This window comes from Podarcis filfolensis, assembly GCF_964270895.1.
Source record: "Podarcis filfolensis genome assembly, chromosome: 6".
NCBI classification, from domain to species: domain Eukaryota; kingdom Metazoa; phylum Chordata; class Lepidosauria; order Squamata; family Lacertidae; genus Podarcis; species Podarcis filfolensis.
In genome coordinates this window covers 55,508,875-55,528,737 of record NC_139609.1, presented here as the reverse complement: position 1 = coordinate 55,528,737, position 19,863 = coordinate 55,508,875, and the positions used below count along the sequence as shown (strand labels likewise).

Genomic DNA, 19,863 nt, shown 5'->3' with positions numbered 1-19,863 from the left:
AGAGTATTTTAGGGTACACAACGTAGTTAACAGTATAGAGGGTTAAATCCCCTCCGTATTACGACAAGAGAAAGAAAAGGGCAGCAGCCGAACAAAAATGTCGTTTCTGCAAAGAAGGATACAATCTGATGCACACTTATTTGGAAGCAAGGAGCCCCGCTGGGCTCAATGGCACTTACTTCCGAGTAAATACGCGTAGGATCGGGTTATACAAGCCTCGCTGCCCAAATTAAAAAGAATAATAACCCAAAGGCGCTCAATCTACCTTAGGCGCAGTTTATTTGCATCCAGAAACCGCCCCCTCCCCTCTACTGCATTGGCCTGTTTGTGTTTTGGTACCCTCTGCTATGATGTCATCACGTCTGTGAGGTCACGGTGCGCGGTGACGCTGGCAACGTCGGCGTGCCCTGCGTGCTACTCGCCCGCTTGCTTTTCTCGCTCGCTCCCCCCTCCCCCCCATGCAGCTCTGAGGAGGCGGTAGTGGCGGCTCACGGGCAGCCCGGGGCCTAGTGGAAGGGGCCGGGCTGGCGCGGGCAGAGGGGCTCCCGTCGCCATGGAGGGGATGGAAGTGGACCTGGACGCCGAGTTGATGCAGAAGTTCAGCTGCCTGGGAACCACCGACAAGGACGTGCTCATTGGCGAGTTCCAGCGGCTTCTCGGCTTCCAGCTCAGCCCCGCCGGCTGCGCCTTCTTCCTGGACATGACGAACTGGTACAAGTCCTGAGGGGAAGCAGGGGAGGCGGGTGGGCAAGGTGGGCCGCGGCTGGGCGGGGGGGCGCGTGGGTTGGCCGGGCGTCTTCTCGGGAGGGCTGAGCGGAGGAGGCCCTGGCGGGGCTGACTTCGCCAGGCCCAGCTCGCTCTCCCGGTCCTGGGGAAGTTGCCCCGCCAAGGAAGTCCGGGCGAGGGCTGGATCCCGAACGCGCTGGCGGCGGGGGAGCAGCGTCGCGTCTCTCCTCTCTTTCTATGGTGGACCAGCTCCGTCCAATGTAAACAACCTCAGTGTGACGCGTCTTCACTCGCGGAGCATGTCATACAAGTGCCGCCAAAATATAAAGGAGCAGTAGTCGCTTCTACCCACCCCCCTCCCATCTGTAAAGGCATTTGGATGAGGCCCTCTTTCGACAGGAGTAGGCGTCATCTTGGGTCCAAATCCGTGGGTCGTCTTGTTCTCCTTAAAGGCTTCGTGCTTCGTGACAGGTTCCGTCATGTTATGGTTTCGTTTCTAATTGTGTCTCTATATATTCAGCAATGCAAAAAGGGTGCCTGTTCGTTAGAGTGAAAGCCAGAGTGCAAGTTCACAGGCCAGATGTTTTCTTCTTAGCTGGAATACAGTTCATATAATCTCAGTGGCTGGATTGCATAGTGGGAATGTGGATTATTAGCTCTTACAGGTTCAGAGTTTGGGAAAACATCTTCTCTTGGGATTGTTTACTAGTTTCATCTGCCAGACTTATAATTAAAAGTTGACAGTGTCTGAAATCTGTGGTCAGCTGTCATGGATTTATGTACAATCAGATATTGATTTGTTCTCTTTTTGAGTGTTTTACTTCACAGCTACCCTGTGAGGTTGGCTAGTTATGTTATTATTTTTTTCTCTGTTGGGGATTTCAAGCTCAGGGGCTGTGCAGTGAGTCCATGACAGAAGCAAGGCTTGGATTTCTAGATCCAATCCCAGTTCTCTATCAGTAGGATTACACTGTAAACATTGGAGGTCAAATAATTTATGGGCAACTGTAGACCATGGGTTGGGCCAATCACATCTGTATGGGCCACAGTTGAAAAGGCTGGAATCATACCAATCACAACTTTAATTACTACTTCCTAAAGAGTGTCGAGTTCTCAGGTTTGTAAACTAAAGGTTCTAAAAAGCCATGCCTGCAGCATGTGAGAATGTGGTGGAGAGGTGTGGTTTAATGAAGTAAACATGATTAGGATTGGACTGATAAATAAGACACCAGTAACTGGTTTTCTGTCTGGTGTATCATTTCTTTATTTTATTTGTCAGGTATGTATTTTACACTTTTCCCAAGGATCTCAGCTTGGTGTGCATAAGTGCTTCATTTTATCCCAAGAAAAATAAGAGGTAGATATGGTTATCCCTAGACTAGAACCTGGTCTCTGTAGATGAGAGAAGCTAGTGTCTGGAATATACAATTTCAAAATGTAGGTAGGGACTTGCATAATTGCATGCTTCATTGTGGGGGGAGAATGATTCCTACAGAAAGCAAGTCAAGAAGAAGAAACCTATGATGGTACTCTCTACCTTTACATCAAGGTTAACTGTGTGAAGGGTTTTATTTTGTTGTGCAGCAACATTTTTTTGGGAGCCCCCACTTGCTGTCTGATGTTGTGACCCTTGGAAAAGGGTGTGGCCCAGCTTTAGAGTGCAGAGGTGCTAAAAATAATTGGTTTATTTCATTACACTTCCAGTTAAAAGATCCCTGGTATCAATATTCATAAAGATCCTCTCTTTGAGATACTGGAGATCTGCATCTAATTTGTGTCACAGATAGGTTAAATTAACTAGTCTTCTACTTAGGGCATGTAAAGCCATACTATAGGAGGAGATCAAATGCTTCTTTTTAAATTTTAAAATAACCAAAGTTCCATGTTATGTCTGAACTTTGGCTAGTTTAATATTTATGCAATGCTTTGTGAACAATTTAGGATCATCAGCCATGGTTTGACCTGTTGGAACTAACCATAATCTAAACTAACTAGAGTTCCCAGAGTTTAAACACAACATAGAGTATGCAGGAAAGTATGCAAGACTGACATTTATTGTAGCTTGTGCACATAGTGCTAAATTATGGTTTAGGACAGGGGTCAGCAACCTAAGGCCCATGGGCCGGAAGTGGCCTGCAGAGGTCATTTGACTGGCCCATCAGCCTCCCCCGAACTGAGTTTCTCTCACACGCGCTGCACTAAACCAGCACAGCGCGCCACGGGAAATCGCATCTGTACATGCGCAGAGGCTGAAAATCATGGGCACGGGCGCTCACGCCGGTGCACAATCCGGCCCACGGAGGGATCTCCGCGGGACCAATCCGGCCCAGGCAAGATAAACCTTGCTAACCCCTGGTTTAGGACATGTTGTTCTGTCCAAACTGACCTTTATTGTTACATTATCCAGCTTGCTACAACTTTCAGTTTCTCCCCCCCCCCAGCCATGTTCCCATCTTTTGTTTGTTTACTAGTAGGTAAGTACAGTCATACCTCAGGATGAATACGCTTCAGGTTAAGCATTTTCGGATTGCGCTCTGTGGCGACCCGGAAGTAATGGAACGTGTTACTTCGGGGTTTCGCCGCATGCGCAGACACTCAAAATGACATAACGTGCATGCACGGAAGCAGCGAAACGCGACCCGCACAGTCGCGTGTTACGTTTGCTTCAGGATGCGAACGGGGCTCTGGAACGGATCCCGTTCGCATCCAGAGGTACAACTGTAGTATTTTCATGCCAACAATTGCTGAAAGCACTATCAAGAGTGGCTGTTTGGGGAGATGTTGAACGCTTCCTCTAGTAATAAGTGAAGTGGCCAGACTTGGGCATAGTTCTCATAGTTATCTAGTGTTAAGTCTGAGAGCAGATTCTAATGTTGTATGAGCAGAGGGTTCCCCAACCTTTGGGAGCAGATCTTGAGGATGAATGGAGAGCTGTGAAGGGGAGGGAGAGGAAATCTAATTGAATGAAATGTGTTTTCTCTGATCACATTTGGATAGTCCTGGATACAACCTGAAGGGTGAGGTGGGGGACTGCCTACACCCAGAACTACTTATCAAACCAGATATGTAGCTGAATTATGTAGGACTTCTGTTGAACAATGTTGGTGTGTGTTGTAATAGTATCAAATAAAACAAACAAACATGTTTTTGACTGCCCAAAGCTGCCGCCTGCCTGTTGGTTGAGGAAAAGATTAGGTCAGAAGTGGAAAACCTTGGATAGGTGGTGGGGTGGGGGCAAATGTGGCCTTCTAGTCCTCTCTGTCTGACAGTTGGGGCCCATCTTAGATTATTCCCCCTACTCAGGCTATGCCCCTCTCCAGCACTGTTCCATACTCTCCTCAGGTTTTTTTTGCCTGCCTGGAATGTGTTCGTGAACAATAATGTCTCTTGTTTTCCTGGATGGAGGGGTGTGGGGTGTGTGTGCTTATGTATGTATATATATGTGTTATATGTGTTATTGTATGTGTGTGTATAGAAACCTCTGACCTTTGTATGGCTGGAATGTAGCCTACCTAAGAGTCATAACTGTTGCTGCATAACACTTTCGCCTCTGGCTCTGTCATTCCTTGTGGCCCACTGAAGGTTCCTCAAAGGGATTGTGACCCTGGGGCTGAAAAGTTTCTCACTGCTGAGTTAGGTGCTCCTCTCACTAGTTCAGTATCTATAGCCATTGGCATATCAGTGTCCAGATTCCCATCTCTGTCCTGGTAAAGGAGAGGAAGGGGTAGTCTTGTAAAGGTTGAAGGGTATATTCTGCTCTGCTCCTTCTAATTTGCTCCCCCTGCCCCATTTTGGGTCCCTACATTATCTGTGGAGTATTCTGTCCTTGCATTCCTGTCCTTGCATCCCTGTTAAAACTTGTGGAGTAGAATTCCTGGTAGATGTCTTGTGTTCAGAGGCCTGTAGTAAGACTCCTGTGAGGAGGCTGAAAAAATAGGTATTGTACAGGTGCCATTCATCCTTTTCTGTTTGAGTCTGTTAATCTTGAGAACATGTGTAGTTTACCCAAATGGCCTTTTTTGAGCTTCAAATGCAATTTCCCATCTTTTTCAATCTTATTTATGTACTGAAGAGTTCCATAGGTTTGTAGCTAAATTTTCCTCAGGAATACTATTTGATGCATGAGCTGACTTGTCTTGCTGTATCATACGTATCTAATGTTATGATGTGTTACTAGGTAAATATGGCCATGCATGGAACTAGTCACGATCTTATTCTCTAGCCTGGTTAGTCAGTGGGATACATCAGTATATGCTATTTTCTGCTGCTGACGATTGTAACACTGATGCAAGAAGGATAGACATTCTGCAGGTAAACATTAAATTGGCACTCATGAAATTGTTCTTCCCCTTACTTTTGGCCCTCTGGTAGTGCCAGTATAGTTGAGTTGATGTACCTGTGTAACTTCGGTCCTCTTCCTGTGTTTTTAGTAGCTTGGGAGCTGCTAAAGAATGGCACCTTTCACCATTGCTCAGTACTACAAAAGAAGAAGAAGAAGAAGAAGAAGAAGAAGAAGAAGAAGAAGAAGAAGGAGGAGGAGGAGGAGGAGGAGGAGGAGAAGAAGAAGCAGCAGCCAAGTTTACATGAGAGCTGCTTGCCTGGCTTCTTGCCTCACCACTATCATTCCTCCATACACTTGAAATAATGATGGAAGGAGAAAGAGCTGTAGTATAGATTTCTTCCACATGACCCTGAACTTTGGCTATTGAATAATGTTCAAAGGAGTCATGCTGCAAATCTTATTGCACCACTGTGGCTATATTACCCAGGAGAGCAGATCTGATGTGGCACGGAATCATGGGGTAGGCTTCTTTTGAGAAACCACTAAAAGTAACAGTGAAAGAGATCTTCTCTTGTTCTGACTTCACTTTCATTCCTCTTAGCTGCACCAGAATGTCCTGTTGACAATCTTACCTGCAAAAGACCTTAATTGCTGTAATGTTTATAGACTCTGAACAGTACAATATATGATAGGATTGTGTTTAGATTAAAAATATTTTTTTAAATTACTATAGTGTTTTGTCCTTTGAGTTACATAATTTCACTTGGTCTGAAAATATATGACATTGCACTTTGTAGGATAACTCCCCCCCCTTTACTGTAAACTACCCTGTGATTCTCGGATGAAGGGTGGTATTGAAATTTAATAAATAATAATAATAACTTGTGGTCACTAATATGTCCATAGGAACAGTATTCCATTGCCTTGCAACAAAAATGTTATTATTTGATATTGGATAGTACTTTACAAAGAGCCTGGTTGTTGTTTTTTTTTAAAGGTTACTCAGTCTGAATATTTGATATTTGGGTGTATAGCGAAGATATTTTACTGCCAGTTCATCTATGAGAAGTTGTGCTGTTTATTAAATGATATGCTTAAAATGCTGAGCATGCATTCCATTCTTCTCTTCTCCACCAGGTGATACATAATCTAGAAAGCCTGCTGACTTTGAAAACACATCTAAAACCTTAAGTTTAGATACTGCGATTAGTGAGCTGTCTTGAGCCAATTTAGCATTTAACATTTTCTAACTCCTTTAGCATTATGCTTCAACTTGTTTGAACATGTTCTAGTTCTTTAATGGTGTAGAGTTGCCATCTGTCTGGTTTTAAACTGGCCTAATTGTAGGTTTTACCTCTCTTTTTCCTTGGGTGGTGATTGTTTTATTTTTAGCTCATTCTCAGTGGCCAGTAAAATTTGCATTTCTTTAAATGAATACACACATGAGTGGGCTCTTCTGTTTTGAAGTTGAACAACCTCCCTGCAGTAAAGTTTACTGTAATTTAAAGATACTGGACTGCAGTGGTTTTGAAAAAGTGTATATTCTAAGCAAATACCTGCTTTTTAGAGACTGTGATAGAGTTGGGGCATGACTCTGGGATGAAACAGTTTATCCTGACACATTTCAATCTGGATTCAGACCTGGTTATTGGACTGAATCACTCTTGCTCACCATGATGGATGACCTTTATCTTGAGAAGCACAAGGAATATGACCCTGTTATTCTTGTTTGATTTCTCAGTGGTTTTAGATGTTATTAAGCATGGCAACCTTCTGAGCCCACTTAGTGTGGTAAGTATTGGAGAAGTATTGGAGGCAGGGTTGGATTAAAAGAATAGCGTTGGATGATTGTCTTTCAGTCACCTGGCAATGGTGCTGTAAGGTGGCATAGGATACTATCTTGTCTCCAAGGCTGTTTAATATTTATATGAAGCCATTGGAGATTTGGAGTGAGGTGTCATTATTACACTGATACCCAGCTCTATTTCTCTGTAACATCTGAATCAGGGGAACTCATGGACATCCAGTGAGCCTGCATGTTGGAAAATTAAGATAAAGACAGTATTTCTTCACGCAGTGCATAACTGTGGAACTTGCTCCCACAGGAGGTGGTGTCCCTTCCAACTCTACAACTCTATGATTCTAGTTGAGATTCCTGCGTTGCAGGGATTGGAGTAGATGCCCCTCAGGATCCCTTTGAACTCTGCAATTCTCAGATTCTGTGTAAGTCCTGAACTGGTGCCTAGACTCAGTAGTGTGCTAGATGAGGGACAATTAACTGAATTTGACAAGATGGAAGCACTGTGGGTGGGTGGTTCCTGAATCTGGATAATTGGTCAGTTGCCTGCTTTGGACAGGGTCATACTCCCCCTGAAAGATCAGATTCATGGTCAGGGTGTGCTTCTGGATCCATCTGCCACTATTGGAGTATCTTTTAAGAGCTACAGCTGATATGACAACTGTGTCTATTTCTGGACCAGGATAGCCTGACCGCTGTCATCCATGTGCTGGTAACTCACAGGCTAGATTACTGCACGGTTCTCTATGTAGGGCTTCCCTTGAGGTTGGTCTGCAAGCTACAGCTGATGCAAAATATGACTGCTCAACTGCTTGCTGGGGCAGCATATCGCCAACATGTTGCCTCTCTGTTGAAAGAATCAGACTGGCTGCCAGTTAACTACCAGGCTATGTTTATCAAGTTAACTACCAGGTATCAGTTAACTACCAGGCTATGTTTACCAGGCTGGTTTATAAAGTCCTATACAGCTAGGGATCATGATACCTGAAAGAGCATATCACTTGTTATATATCCAATAAATCACTGTAGTTTGAAAGTCAGGGCTTCCTGCAGATACCATCTTATCAGGAAGTCTGTTCCATATAATGTAGTAATTGTGCTGTTCATGTGGTGGTACCTATCCTTTGGAATTCTCCCCTTAAATGTGCTGTCTTTATTTTTTTTGGCACCTACTAAAGACCTTCCTCTTTCAGCAAGCCTTTTAAACAGAGATCTTTCCCAGTCTGCATCTGTACTGAGATTGTTTTAAATATGTTTGTATTGGTTTATCACTTACTACTTGCAGCCCTGTGCTCCTATGGTAAGAAAGGCAGAACATAAAGTAAATAAATACACTTTGGGGGGGTATTGGGTAATAGGGATTGGTAAAAATATGAAGCACTTCTGCTGGCCCTGAGCAGCTATTGAATACAACACATTGATTGTTTGACATATATGGTATTGATTAGATCCAGGCTACTAGCTAAACCTATTTCTCACTGAAATCACTGTGACAAGTTAGTGGTGACTTGAGTCCTGTTGATTCAGTGGGGCATAAGTGCAACTAACTTAGTCTGGATCCAGTCCAATGAACCTAATTGGCTTGCTGCTGTTGATCCTTTCATTTCACTTTCACTATAGGATCTGCTCTGGACCCACCATAAGTGCTTTGCCTGGCTAGAATGTCCTTTAAAAAATAGGGGCATTTTTGCCATTCAAGTATTTTATTGTTTTTTCACATAAAATAAACATAATTTGAAATATAAGCAACAACAATAGCAGCTAGTCTCTTGCTTGCTTGGATAGAGGAGAATAAGGGAGGTAGCATGGAAAAACATGGCTTTTGGGTGGCTGGCTGGAATGTTGTACAAAATGTTTATTCTGCCTGTTTGTCCTTCTGACTTGCTCCTTTGCTAGGGGGTAAGTATCCTGTCTTTAATTGAGGTAGTGGTGGGGGAAAACCACCACAGACACTGTAAACATGAAAGTGCATTGTGTTCCCTCTCCTGGACAAAAAACCAGCATCCTCATTCAAAGATGCAAATTCTCTGCTTGCACCCACATTGGGGGATGTTGTCATCAGCCAAACCTGCCAGGTGAAAGGGGAAGAGAGACAGGGTATGTGTTTTTAAAAAGTGCCAAACTTTTATCAGATCATCCTAGAAGAGGGAAGGTGGGGGGCAAAGCTAGGTCAGATTCCTCTAGACATGTCAACGCAGACAGAGAAGAGTTGCGGGCGGGATCACAGTTCCAGATTAAAATTGTAACCCCACAAAAATATTTCCTTAAAAATGTTTGGTGCTGGTAGCGTGGAATTGACATCTCCCACTCCACTTAATATCTCCAGTCCAGCATGTGGAGAGGCACAGGTTCCCTATCCCAGATCTAGACATTATGAACCTGGTTGGGTCTGGAAATTTCAAGGTGGGTGATACACTGAAGCAGTTATTTGTTAAAATAGTTAAGAGATTTTTGCAGGATTTTGGAATTTGAGCAGCAGTGAAGGTAAAGTGTAGTCTGGGTGCTTTGAAGTGCTATACAGGTTGACTCAGGTCCTGACCTTGCACCATTTTCAGATTTTTCTCTGCTAATGTGAGAACTAGAAATTTATCTCTTCTGGAATAAAAACTGGGGTTCTTGGGAAACGAGATACATCATGCTACAGTGCTTATACATGAAAAATGCACCCATATCTGTTGCAAGCATTTTCTATGCAGATATTCAAACAACAAAATTCAAATACATTTTATTTCTAAATATTTTTCCTAGATTCCTAACAGGCGGGAGTCAAAAACATTGATATGTTGTAAGCGCTAGCATATCCCCCCCCCCCCCCGCAATCCAGATTTGGTGTCTAGAGAAAAGTGGCAGATGATCAGTGAGAGAGTGCATCCAGTGTTCTCTGTGTGCATGCTCCCCTGCATCCAGGAGGCATCTGTTGCAATGATGGCATTGCATTTTATGCAATACTACAGCGGTAGTATCTGTTTCCTCCCACCCACCACCCAGCCTTTCCAAGCTTGGAAACACTGATATATCACAGGTAGCTGTATCCTGCTTTTTTTAGTTGAGGCGGAGCAGGGGGGATAACGGCAAACAGAATATGTTTTGTCCCCAGACAGAAAGAAGGTGAGCAGTGTTGGTGGCTGACTATGGGGTATTTATAGGGGCTTCTGAGGTTTTTTCCAGTTTAGTATTTTCAATTATTTTGTATAATGCCTCTCTCTGACACTCTTCTGAAGAGCTAACTAGCTTCATTTAAAAGGAGTATCAACAGAGACTTTTTCTACAGACCATGTGGTGAGTCATAGTTAGTGTTGTACAAATAAACCTAACTTCTGTAATCTAACTAAATTATAAGAAAAGACGCTAGAGTAACTAACCTAGGCTGAAGAGGGCAGGTAAGGAGAAGACACTTGAGGCAACTAAACATACTAATCAAAGGACTGTTTCTGGTCCCTTGGACAAGACTAGGATGCACAATAAATGGGTTATTTGAAATGAATATGTGTACGTAGAATTTGTAAAGAGATGTTTTCAGTAAGATTTTTTTACATGGATACAAATAAACTTGGGAAGGCGTGCGGGCAGGCAGGGGTTAGGTGACAGAATTCCCAGATGCTTTAAATAGCCCTGAAGCACAAAAGCTCATTTTATAGTATATCAGTTTCATTTCTGCTACAAACTCGGATAGGCAGCCCTGTGGAAATTTTGCTCTTCAAAGTTCATGCTTGACTGTGAACATACCTTTTGTACTGCTACTGCTGGTGGGAGGTGAAAGATTATCTTGCCATTCCCAAGGGTTTCATTGAAAAGGTTTGAAAGTGTATCTAGTCATAGAATAATAGAAACAGAGAATTGTAGAGTTGGAAGGGACCCCGAGGGTCATCTAGTCAGTTTCCTGAAATAGGGTGCAGTTCCAAAGTGGATGTTTACACTGATTGTCTTTGCTTAAAATCAAATGAACTAAGAAAAAATGCTGTTTGAATTGTTACTGGTTCTTTAATCATATGACTTTGAAGGTATTCACCATTATTGTCTTCTCTCTCAGGTTTCTGTACAGACTCTGTGGGCGTATCCTAGAATAGCTATGTGGCAATGAGCACTTGTTCAGTTGAACTTCAGTCAGACATTTGCTTTGTCATCCTGACTCTGCTGGTGTTTCTTCCCCACCCTTGCTCTTTTCTAATATTTCCATTTTTAAAAATGAACTCTAGAATTCACCAACGTCTTCTTATTGAAAAAGTCAAAGACTGAAACTAACTAGTGCACTCATTTTGTTTCTGATATAGCAATGTATAGACAAATGTGCTTAAAATACATTAAGAGAATGAGATAGCAAGTCTGCTTTTCAGTTTGCATTGCTTTCAGTTAGATTTTAACTGGAACAGACATTGAAACCATTCCAAGTGGCAAAGCTGGGTGATGAAATATGACACATGGAGGGGAGGAGAATTGGCAATGAGCCCTGATGCACAAATAGCCTTTTCCCCTTTGAAGCATATTTACAAGATGGAAAATAAAAACATTGCCAGCTGTGGGGTTTTCTGTTTTTTTTGTTGAGAGAAATATTTTGAGAAATGTTCCGCAATATGTATTGTGTGGCTGTCATCCCTATATCAACATGGAATAATTTTGTTAGCATTTATGCACTTTACATGTACAGCATGGGGCATCTGAAAGCATCTGCATTTTTAATAGGCTGCAGGAAGGTGGTGGGGGGTTGGCTGGTGGGGGGCACTGTGCAGCATGAATTACTTTCTTCTTTTTCACCTCTAGTGAGTTCCATCTCTGGTCAGAACAGAAGGGAAGATATTTCAGTGAAACAAATTAGCATATTTACTGACTGATTTGAACAGGAGTTTCTTGACATATCCCCATTACATAAAGCTCATTTTGTATAGAAGCAGCTAGCAGCTGGTGACATAAAGCATTTGTTTCCACTTAGTGGTTAATGTGACATGCACCTATCCCATACCATTTGACTGAGCTGGCAGTTTTAAATATAGCCCTGTCTTCCTGGTTTACAAAAGTTGTGGTGCAGGATTAGTCAAAGCCTAGATCTCTGATTGCCCAAGCACCTGAAATATGATGTTGTAACTTACAGCTTGGAAACATTTTTTTTCAATAATGTATAATGACATTATTGATTGTGTGCAATATACATGCTCTCTGTGAGCTGAATGGAACTGTGTGGATGAGCTTTTAGGATATTTGTCGAGTGGGAAATTTCTGCAACCCATGCATATCATGTTTATAAAGCATGCATAGAAATCCATTGCTCACTAGCCCCTGTTTTCACATAAAGGTAAAGGGACCCCTGACCATTAGGTCCAGTCGTGGACGATTCTGGGGTTGCAGCGCTCATCTCGCTTTACTGGCCAAGGGACTTGGCCTACGGCTTCCGGGTCACGTGGCCAGCATGACTAAGCTGCTTCTGGCGAAGCAGAGCAGCGCACGGAAACACTGTTTACCTTCCCGCTGGAGCAGTACCTATTTATCTAGTTGCACTTTGTGCTTTTGAACTGCTAGGTTGGTAGGAGCAGGGACCAAGGAACAGGAGCTCACCCCATTGCGGGGATTCAAACTGCTGACTTTCTGATTGGCAAGCCCTAGGCTCTGTAGTTTAACCCACAGCGCCACCTGCGTCCTTTTGTTTTCACATAGCTGCCAATAGTAACGACAACAGAGCCACCACCTCCTCGTGTGCTTCCTTCACATAACAGTCTGCATTCTAGGAAATCGTATTATCTGGAAAAATCAGGGTAGTACTGGCGTGGTCCTTCTGCCTTTTATCCGTTCTTTAAACTTTTGTTCAGCAAACAAAGAATTCAATGTGTTCAGTCCAGTCCACCCTGTGTACAGTGCCCATATGGAATAATGTCCATAAGGTATAGCAGAGCACTGTGTATTCTTCTCCAAGTGGTCATTCAGCATGCTAGGCTGATTCAGGAAAGGGAGGTCTGTGTGTGCCCTTAAATTCCTATCCAACTGTCCCTCTCAGCTTGGTCAAGAAACCAGCTTTCATGTTATTTGTTTGGCAGCTGAATGAGGAGATGGGAGATCACACAGGCTGACTGTTCCATGTAACAGCATGGTATAATGTCTGTATACATGCTTACACTGCAGAGGTGTGGCAAACAGGGTTTCTGCATAATTGCTGCTGCTGGATTTGATTAAGTCTATGGCTTGTTACAGTTTTCTGTTTTGTTTGTTTTGTTTAAACATATTTTTTATTAAAGATTTCTTGGTTTACAAAAGTATGTTACATTTTCTACATATCAGTTTCATTTGTTCAAACATTAGTGTTACATTTGGAAGAAAAGGGGGAAAGAGGGGGGCATGGTGAGTGGGGTTGGGGTCGGGTGGCAATGCTTCTGTTCTGCTTAATGTATGTGTGGGGTTTTGTGTCAGCTTCGTCTGTGCAGGTTCTCTTTACTATTTGCTTGTGTTCCTTTGGTGGTGAGAGAGGTTGGGGTTGGCCTAGAGTGTGGCTGTTTGTTTGTGATTGGCTGTGGTGAACTTTGTTTTCATCTGTGAGTGGGGTGGGTGGGTGTTTTTGTATCAGGTTAGCCATATTGATTCGTATGCTGCTGGCAGATTCTTGGCGTTGTTGCGTTGGGCTGTGTATGTGATATAGGGAAGCCATACCGGGGTGAAGGCATCTTTTTCTATTTGTTGCCGTATCAGTTTCAGTTTATTGGTTAGTTTTTTTAATAAGGCTGTTTCCCATACTATTTGATACCATTGATCCATGCTTACTGCTGACAGGTCTCTCCAGTGTCTGGCTATGATGTTTCTGGCTGCTGAGAGTAGGTGGGTTATGAGCTCTTCATGATGTGACTGGGCATTATTATCTTGGAAGATGTTTAGTAGGGCCAGTTCTGGGGTGACTTCTAATAATTGCTTAGTTATTTTGCATATTTCTTGTATGATTGTTGTCCAGAATAGTTGGATTTTGGGGCATTCCCAACACATGTGGAGGTATGTGCCTGTGGATGTGCATCCTCTCCAGCATTTTGGTGAGGTTCCTTGGGCATATTAGCGCTAGTCTTGGTGTTGCGTACTATCTGTAAGTGAGTTTCTATGGTTTGTTACAGTTTTCAGTTTTGTACTTAAACATTGCTAATTCTAATGTCACAAACAAGCCAATTGTAATATGATTCGTATTCAGGTTTTTCTTCAATATACTATATCTTAATTTATTCCACAAGTCATGATAAGTATGTAATGTCTACTGCTTTTTTAGCATAATTTTGCTGACAGCAATTATTTGATGAGAAGCTTTTTGCTTTTTGTCAGAGTGTGAATGTAAATTGTGAAACCCTGTCTCCAAAAAACCCCAGTTTTATCTTAGATTTCTAAATTTATTATGGGATAAACTTTTCTGGCTTGAAGTCCACTTCATCAGATACATGAAGTGTAATCCTCAGATGCGTGAAGTATAATCCCCAGTTGGCAGGTATATATATACAGATGACTGGAAAGGAAAAAATGTAGAAGTTGAATGGCAACGAAATATACAAAAAGTACAAATATCACACTGTACTTTTTGCATTCCATTGTCAGTTGGCTCCAACTATATTTGCCAACTGAGCATTATACTTTGTGTATCTATTGAATATATTTCATGTATCTTATGGACTTAAGCCCACAAAAGTTTACGCCATAATAAATGTGTTACTTTAAAGTCTCATAGTCTTATTTTGCTGCAACAAACTTAACAAAGCTATCACTTAATAAATTACTTCCCCCTTCAGTTTGTGTTTAAACTTTTAGAGACTCAAATGTCTTTGTCCAAAACATTCACTAATGTCTCTTTATCCATTTTGTGCCAGCACACTGCTCACTTCGTACCCACAAGACTCACAAGTCCCATTCACAGGAGCTTTTCACATTTGTGCTATATGTGCAGAGAAGTAACAGTAGTATTATGTTGGCTGGCCCTACCTTTGACATTCTGATGATGGACATGATGTTTGCACATCTGCAACGGGGTGCTTATGCATATGCAGCTTTTTGCAGATACCCCATCTCCATGATGGACATTGGGGATGGGACCTATAGGAACAATCCCATTCTTCCTCCAGATGTATAGTCTGCACAAGAACGCTATCTTTGAGAAGGGCTTTAGTCACAAATCTGAGAAAGTAATGCTCTCATGTTTTAAATGGGATACATTGTTATTTCATTAAGGGGTTATCCCTATTGCAGTATGGTTAAACAAACCTTTTATTCTCTTTCCAGGAACTTACAAGCAGCCATTGGAGCCTACTATGATTTTGAGAGTCCGAACATCAATGTGCCCTCCATGTCATTTGTTGAAGATGTGACCATAGGAGAAGGAGAATCCATCCCTCCTGACACTCAGTTTACAAAAACATGGAGGATACAAAACACAGGTAAAACAACTCTTCCTGGCTTCTTCTGTCTTGCTACTGGTTGATGATTCCCCTCCTTAATATAATATAATATAATATAATATAATATAATATAATATAATACTGTTTTCTGTAAGGTTATTCATGAGAATTTTTAAAAGCAAATATGCAAGAATGTTTTAATGTTTTTTCCTTAACAATATTTTTCATAGCAGACAGTAACAAGGTAAGAATTGTTCTGTAGGAGTTGAAAATGTTTCTTTGATTTGCATGTGAATACCAGTGTCTGCAAATCAGCTTGCCATGGAGATCATCTTTGCCATTGTGCTGCATTACAGAGTTTTTCCAAGTACTTTAGCAAACATGGTGCAGTGGAGCTCTGTGTTAGATTGAGTGGGGACTGTCTTTAATCTTATGCTGTTCCTTTGGAGATGCTTGAAGCCCCACTGTTTTACTGAATCAGAAATACAGGGTAATGGTGACCACAATTTTTTGTTGGGTAACAAGGCCAGCCAAATTTATGGATTCCTGTTCCTCGGAGTCCTATTCAGACATTCAGCCAAATGTGTAAGAGGCTTGACTGTTAAATACAGTCATTGACAATCCAAGTCTGGTAGTTCTAACATGTGGCTGAACAATGGGTTTTCCCAGGTCTTTATTTTTATGCACCAAATGCTGGAAATGTGCTATTTTTGTTGCATGTCTTAAATGCTGTGTATCCAGAGAGATATGGATGTCTCATACACCCCAGGTAGTGTGGTTGCTGACCTTGAGCCAGACACCCTGGAGAGTGAAGTCAAATGGGCCTTAGAAAGCACTGCTAATAGCAAGGCCAGTGGAAGTGATGATATTCCAGCTGAACTATTTAAAATTTTAAAAGATGATGCTGTTAAGGTGTTACACTCAATATGCCAGCAAGTTTGGAAAATTCAGCAGTGACCAGAGGATTGGAGAAGATCAGTCTACATCCCAATCCCAAAGAAGGGCAGTGCCAAAGAATGCTCCAACTACCGCACAATTGCACTCATTTCACACGCTAGGAAGGTTATGCTTAAAATTCTACAAGGCAGGCTTAAGCAATATGTGGACCAAGAACTCCCAGAAGTGCAAGCTGGATTTCGAAGGGGCAGAGGAACCAGAGACCAAATTGCAGACATGTGCTGGATTACGGAGAAAGCTAGAGAGTTCCAGAAAGACATCTGCTTCTGCTTCATTGACTATGCAAAAGCCTTTGACTGTGTCGACCACAGCAAACTATGGCAAGTTCTTAAAGAAATGGGAGTACCTGATCACATCATCTGTCTCCTGAGAAATCTCTATGTGGGACAAGAAGCTACAGGTAGAACTGGATATGGAACAACTGATTGGTTCCAAATTGGGAAAGGAGTACGACAAGGCTGTATATTGTCTCCCTGCTTATTTAACTTATATGCAGAATTCATCATGCGAAAGGCTGGGCTGGATGAATTCCAGACTGGAATTAAGATTGCCGGAAGAAATATCAACAACCTCAGATATGCAGATGACACAACTTTGATGGCAGAAAGTGAGGAGGAATTAAAGAACCTTTTAATGAGGGTGAAAGAGAGCGCAAAATATAGTCTGAAGCTCAACATCAAAAATGAAGATCATGGCCACTGGGCCCATCACCTCCTGGCAAATAGAAGGGGAAGAAATGGAGGCAGTGAGAGATTTTACTTTCTTGGGCTCCATGATCACTGCAGATGGTGACAGCAGTCACAAAATTAAAAGACGCCTGCAAGAAGATCAAACCTATCTATTCTTAAGGAAATCAGCCCTGAATGTTCACTGGAAGGACAGATCCTGAAGCTGAGGCTCCAATACTTTGGCCACGTCATGAGAAGAAAAGACTCCCTGGAAAAGACCCTGATGTTGGGAAAGATTGAGGGCACAAGGAGAAGGGGACGACAGAGGATGAGATGGTTGGACAGTGTTCTTGAAGCTACCAGCATGAGTTTGACTGCGGGAGGCAGTGAAAGACAGGAGTGCCTGGCGTGCTCTGGTCCATGGGGTCATGAAGAGTCGGACACGACTAAACAACAACATCCAGAGCTGGAAAGTAATAAAACTTCTGCAGAATTTTAGCACTTCAGTGTGTTAAGCTTCCTGACACATTCATACTTTGGTGTGAATTACTTGTAAAATTTTAAGTGATGTAAATATTTTATTAAATGTCCAAGTCAACAGCACAACAGATTTGGGCTGCTGTTCTAGAGTTCAGATGAACCCTGGAAGTTGATATAGTTGACACTTTCTTTAGCTGCAATTAGAAACAGATTGGTGAAACTGTTGGGCAAAGGCATAGGCTATCTTGTTTGGTTCAATAATCATTTTTTAAGGGTTGGAAAGGAAGAATAAAAAGAAGTGTGGGATATGCTTGATTTTATTTCCCTTGTCTGTTTGGAAAGCAGTTTATGGTGGGGGAGGTAAACACTGAAAGCAATGGCAAGGGGACTCTTAAAATATTTTAGTTGCAATAGCCATTGTGAAATAGCCTTATCTCAAGAGTTTAAATAATAATGCTATGATGAAACTTTGAGAAGGGATGAAATGAGGTGAGATGAACAACCCTTGGCACTAATCTACTGGGATATAATTATGAGAGGGAAATGAAATCTGATGCAAGGAAATAGTTCTGCGAACACATATTGCAATGACAGGATATAATCTGTATTGTTGACCTATGTATCAGTGCTTTGATTATACACACAACTTTTGTTCAAAATAATTCCAATAGAAAAAGTCTTGTCATTATATTTTCACACAAAATGCAGTTTTATCTTTATGGTGTCTGTTATGGGGATTAGATTTGGCATAGTAGGGAAAAAATACCAAACTATTCAGGTATTTCACAGATTCCCAGAGCAACAAAATGTTTCAAAATTAACATTCAGAATAAATGGACAAAGACATTAATGGCTCTTTTTTTAGCAACTCATCTGATAATTTTCCTTCTCTTAAAAAACCCAAAACAACACAACCCAAATCAGATTCTCATGAAGTATTTTATGCGTGTTAGTGTCTGATTTACCAGAAAAAATGAGTTTTGAAATGTTTCCCCTTTTGACATTGGGATCGGAGATTTGGATAGGGGAAACAAAATAATAAACTCATATCTTAAATCAGTTGATGTTTATTTTTGGGCACTGTATACGGACTTGAGGCCTTAAAGGAGGGTAATTTCTGATTTCTGTGTGGACTAAACATTACTCTTTTTCTGAAATATTTGTTCTTTTTCCAAATGTCTTCCCAATTGTTAATCTTGCTTAGTGGCAACCCAGTTTATTCAGTTTTGATGCTTAGGTCTCTGCAGAAGATATCATTGTTTTGCATTTGATTTAATGTATGAATTAATTCAGCATGTCAAAGGACTGAAATGGTTCAAGATTATGTCTTCTTGCCAGGTAAAGCAATGAATCTTAATGGCACTTGAATAATCCTTGATTTAAATGAGTTATTTCTGGTTATGAATGAATTCATTCAAGAGTTTACTTAAAGATTTTTGTTGCCTTAAATAGCAAACTGTTGGATACTTCATCCAGTTGATGAACAGAAATTCATAATATATAAAAAAAATTCTGACAAGTTTTTTCTTCCCCCCCATAAAATACTAGTTATGTTCCTGGTTTGTATAATAACATTCTCCTCTAAAAAGCAGTAGATGGGGGAAATATCTATGCTTCTCTACAGTACTTTTACTTTTTTTTGTTATCCTCCTGGAGATCAGTTTGCCAATAGATAATTGCTTTCTATCTTCTTTACCCACATCCTTCCATTAACATCCAATTTAAAGCCATTTGCACACTAAAATTCCCTCTGGTGTTAAAGAAAATCAAAATAGATTTTTAAATGGTGAATTTTTTGTTACTTTGTTGCTCTGAGAATACAGTGTTACCTCGGGTTAAGAACTTAATTTGTTCTAGAGGTCCGTTCTTAACCTGAGGTACCACTTTAGCTAATGGGGCCTCGTGCCGTGCCACCGCACGATTTCTGTTCTCATCCCGAAGCAAAGTTCTTAACCCAAGGTACTTTTTCTGGGTTAGCAGAGTCTGTAACCTGAAGCATCTATAACCTGAAGCGTCTGTAACCTGAGGTACCTCTGTATATTAGTATACAGACATAATTTAAACTATACCATGCTACTTACTGATTAAAGTAGCATCAAATGATATCCTTATACATTGTAGCTCATGAAGCACTTTGTATACACACGTTACTCAAATATATTATAATGATGATAATGATGATGATGATGATGATAATAATAATAATAATTTTTATATTTATACCCTGCCCATCTGGCTGGGTTTCCCCAGCCACTCAGAAGAGCACTAAAAACAATAAAACTTCAAACATTAAAAACTTCCCTAAACAGAGCTGCCTTCAGATGAATCAAGAGATACTGTGTGTCTTTTCTAGGATCTAATCTTAACGCACATTGTTGATGCATTGTACTGTTTTGTTCCATAATTACTTAAAGCTGGTAATTATCCTTAATGGAGTTAAACTCAGAGCACATCAATAAATTTAGAAAATACATTTTTTATTCAGCAAACTAGTGGAATTAAGAACTTGGGCTTTCAGTCATCTAATTGTTTCTATGTATACTTTAAGTCTATCCAGTCTATTTTGTACCATCAGTGTGGAGAAATGGCTGGAATTTAAATAGTCTGCCC

At 41.4% G+C, this 19,863-nt stretch overlaps 1 protein-coding gene across 3 annotated transcripts in view; it reads left to right on the top strand.

Moving 5' to 3' along the window:
* The first annotated feature begins 357 nt into the window (after nucleotides 1-357).
* ILRUN (inflammation and lipid regulator with UBA-like and NBR1-like domains) overlaps nucleotides 358-19,863 on the top strand; it is a 32,997-nt gene continuing 13,491 nt past the window's right edge. The window contains exons 1-2 of one of the 3 annotated variants that reach the window (XR_014549124.1): nucleotides 358-711; nucleotides 15,033-15,187. Coding sequence is in view for 2 of the 3 variants with exons in the window: in XM_083618070.1 (XP_083474196.1) it covers nucleotides 554-711; nucleotides 15,033-15,187 (313 nt within the window). In the remaining variant the exon portion in view is untranslated. The remainder of the gene's footprint in view (nucleotides 712-15,032; nucleotides 15,188-19,863) is intronic. The other 2 variants (XM_083618070.1, XM_083618069.1) reach the window with 2 other exon arrangements.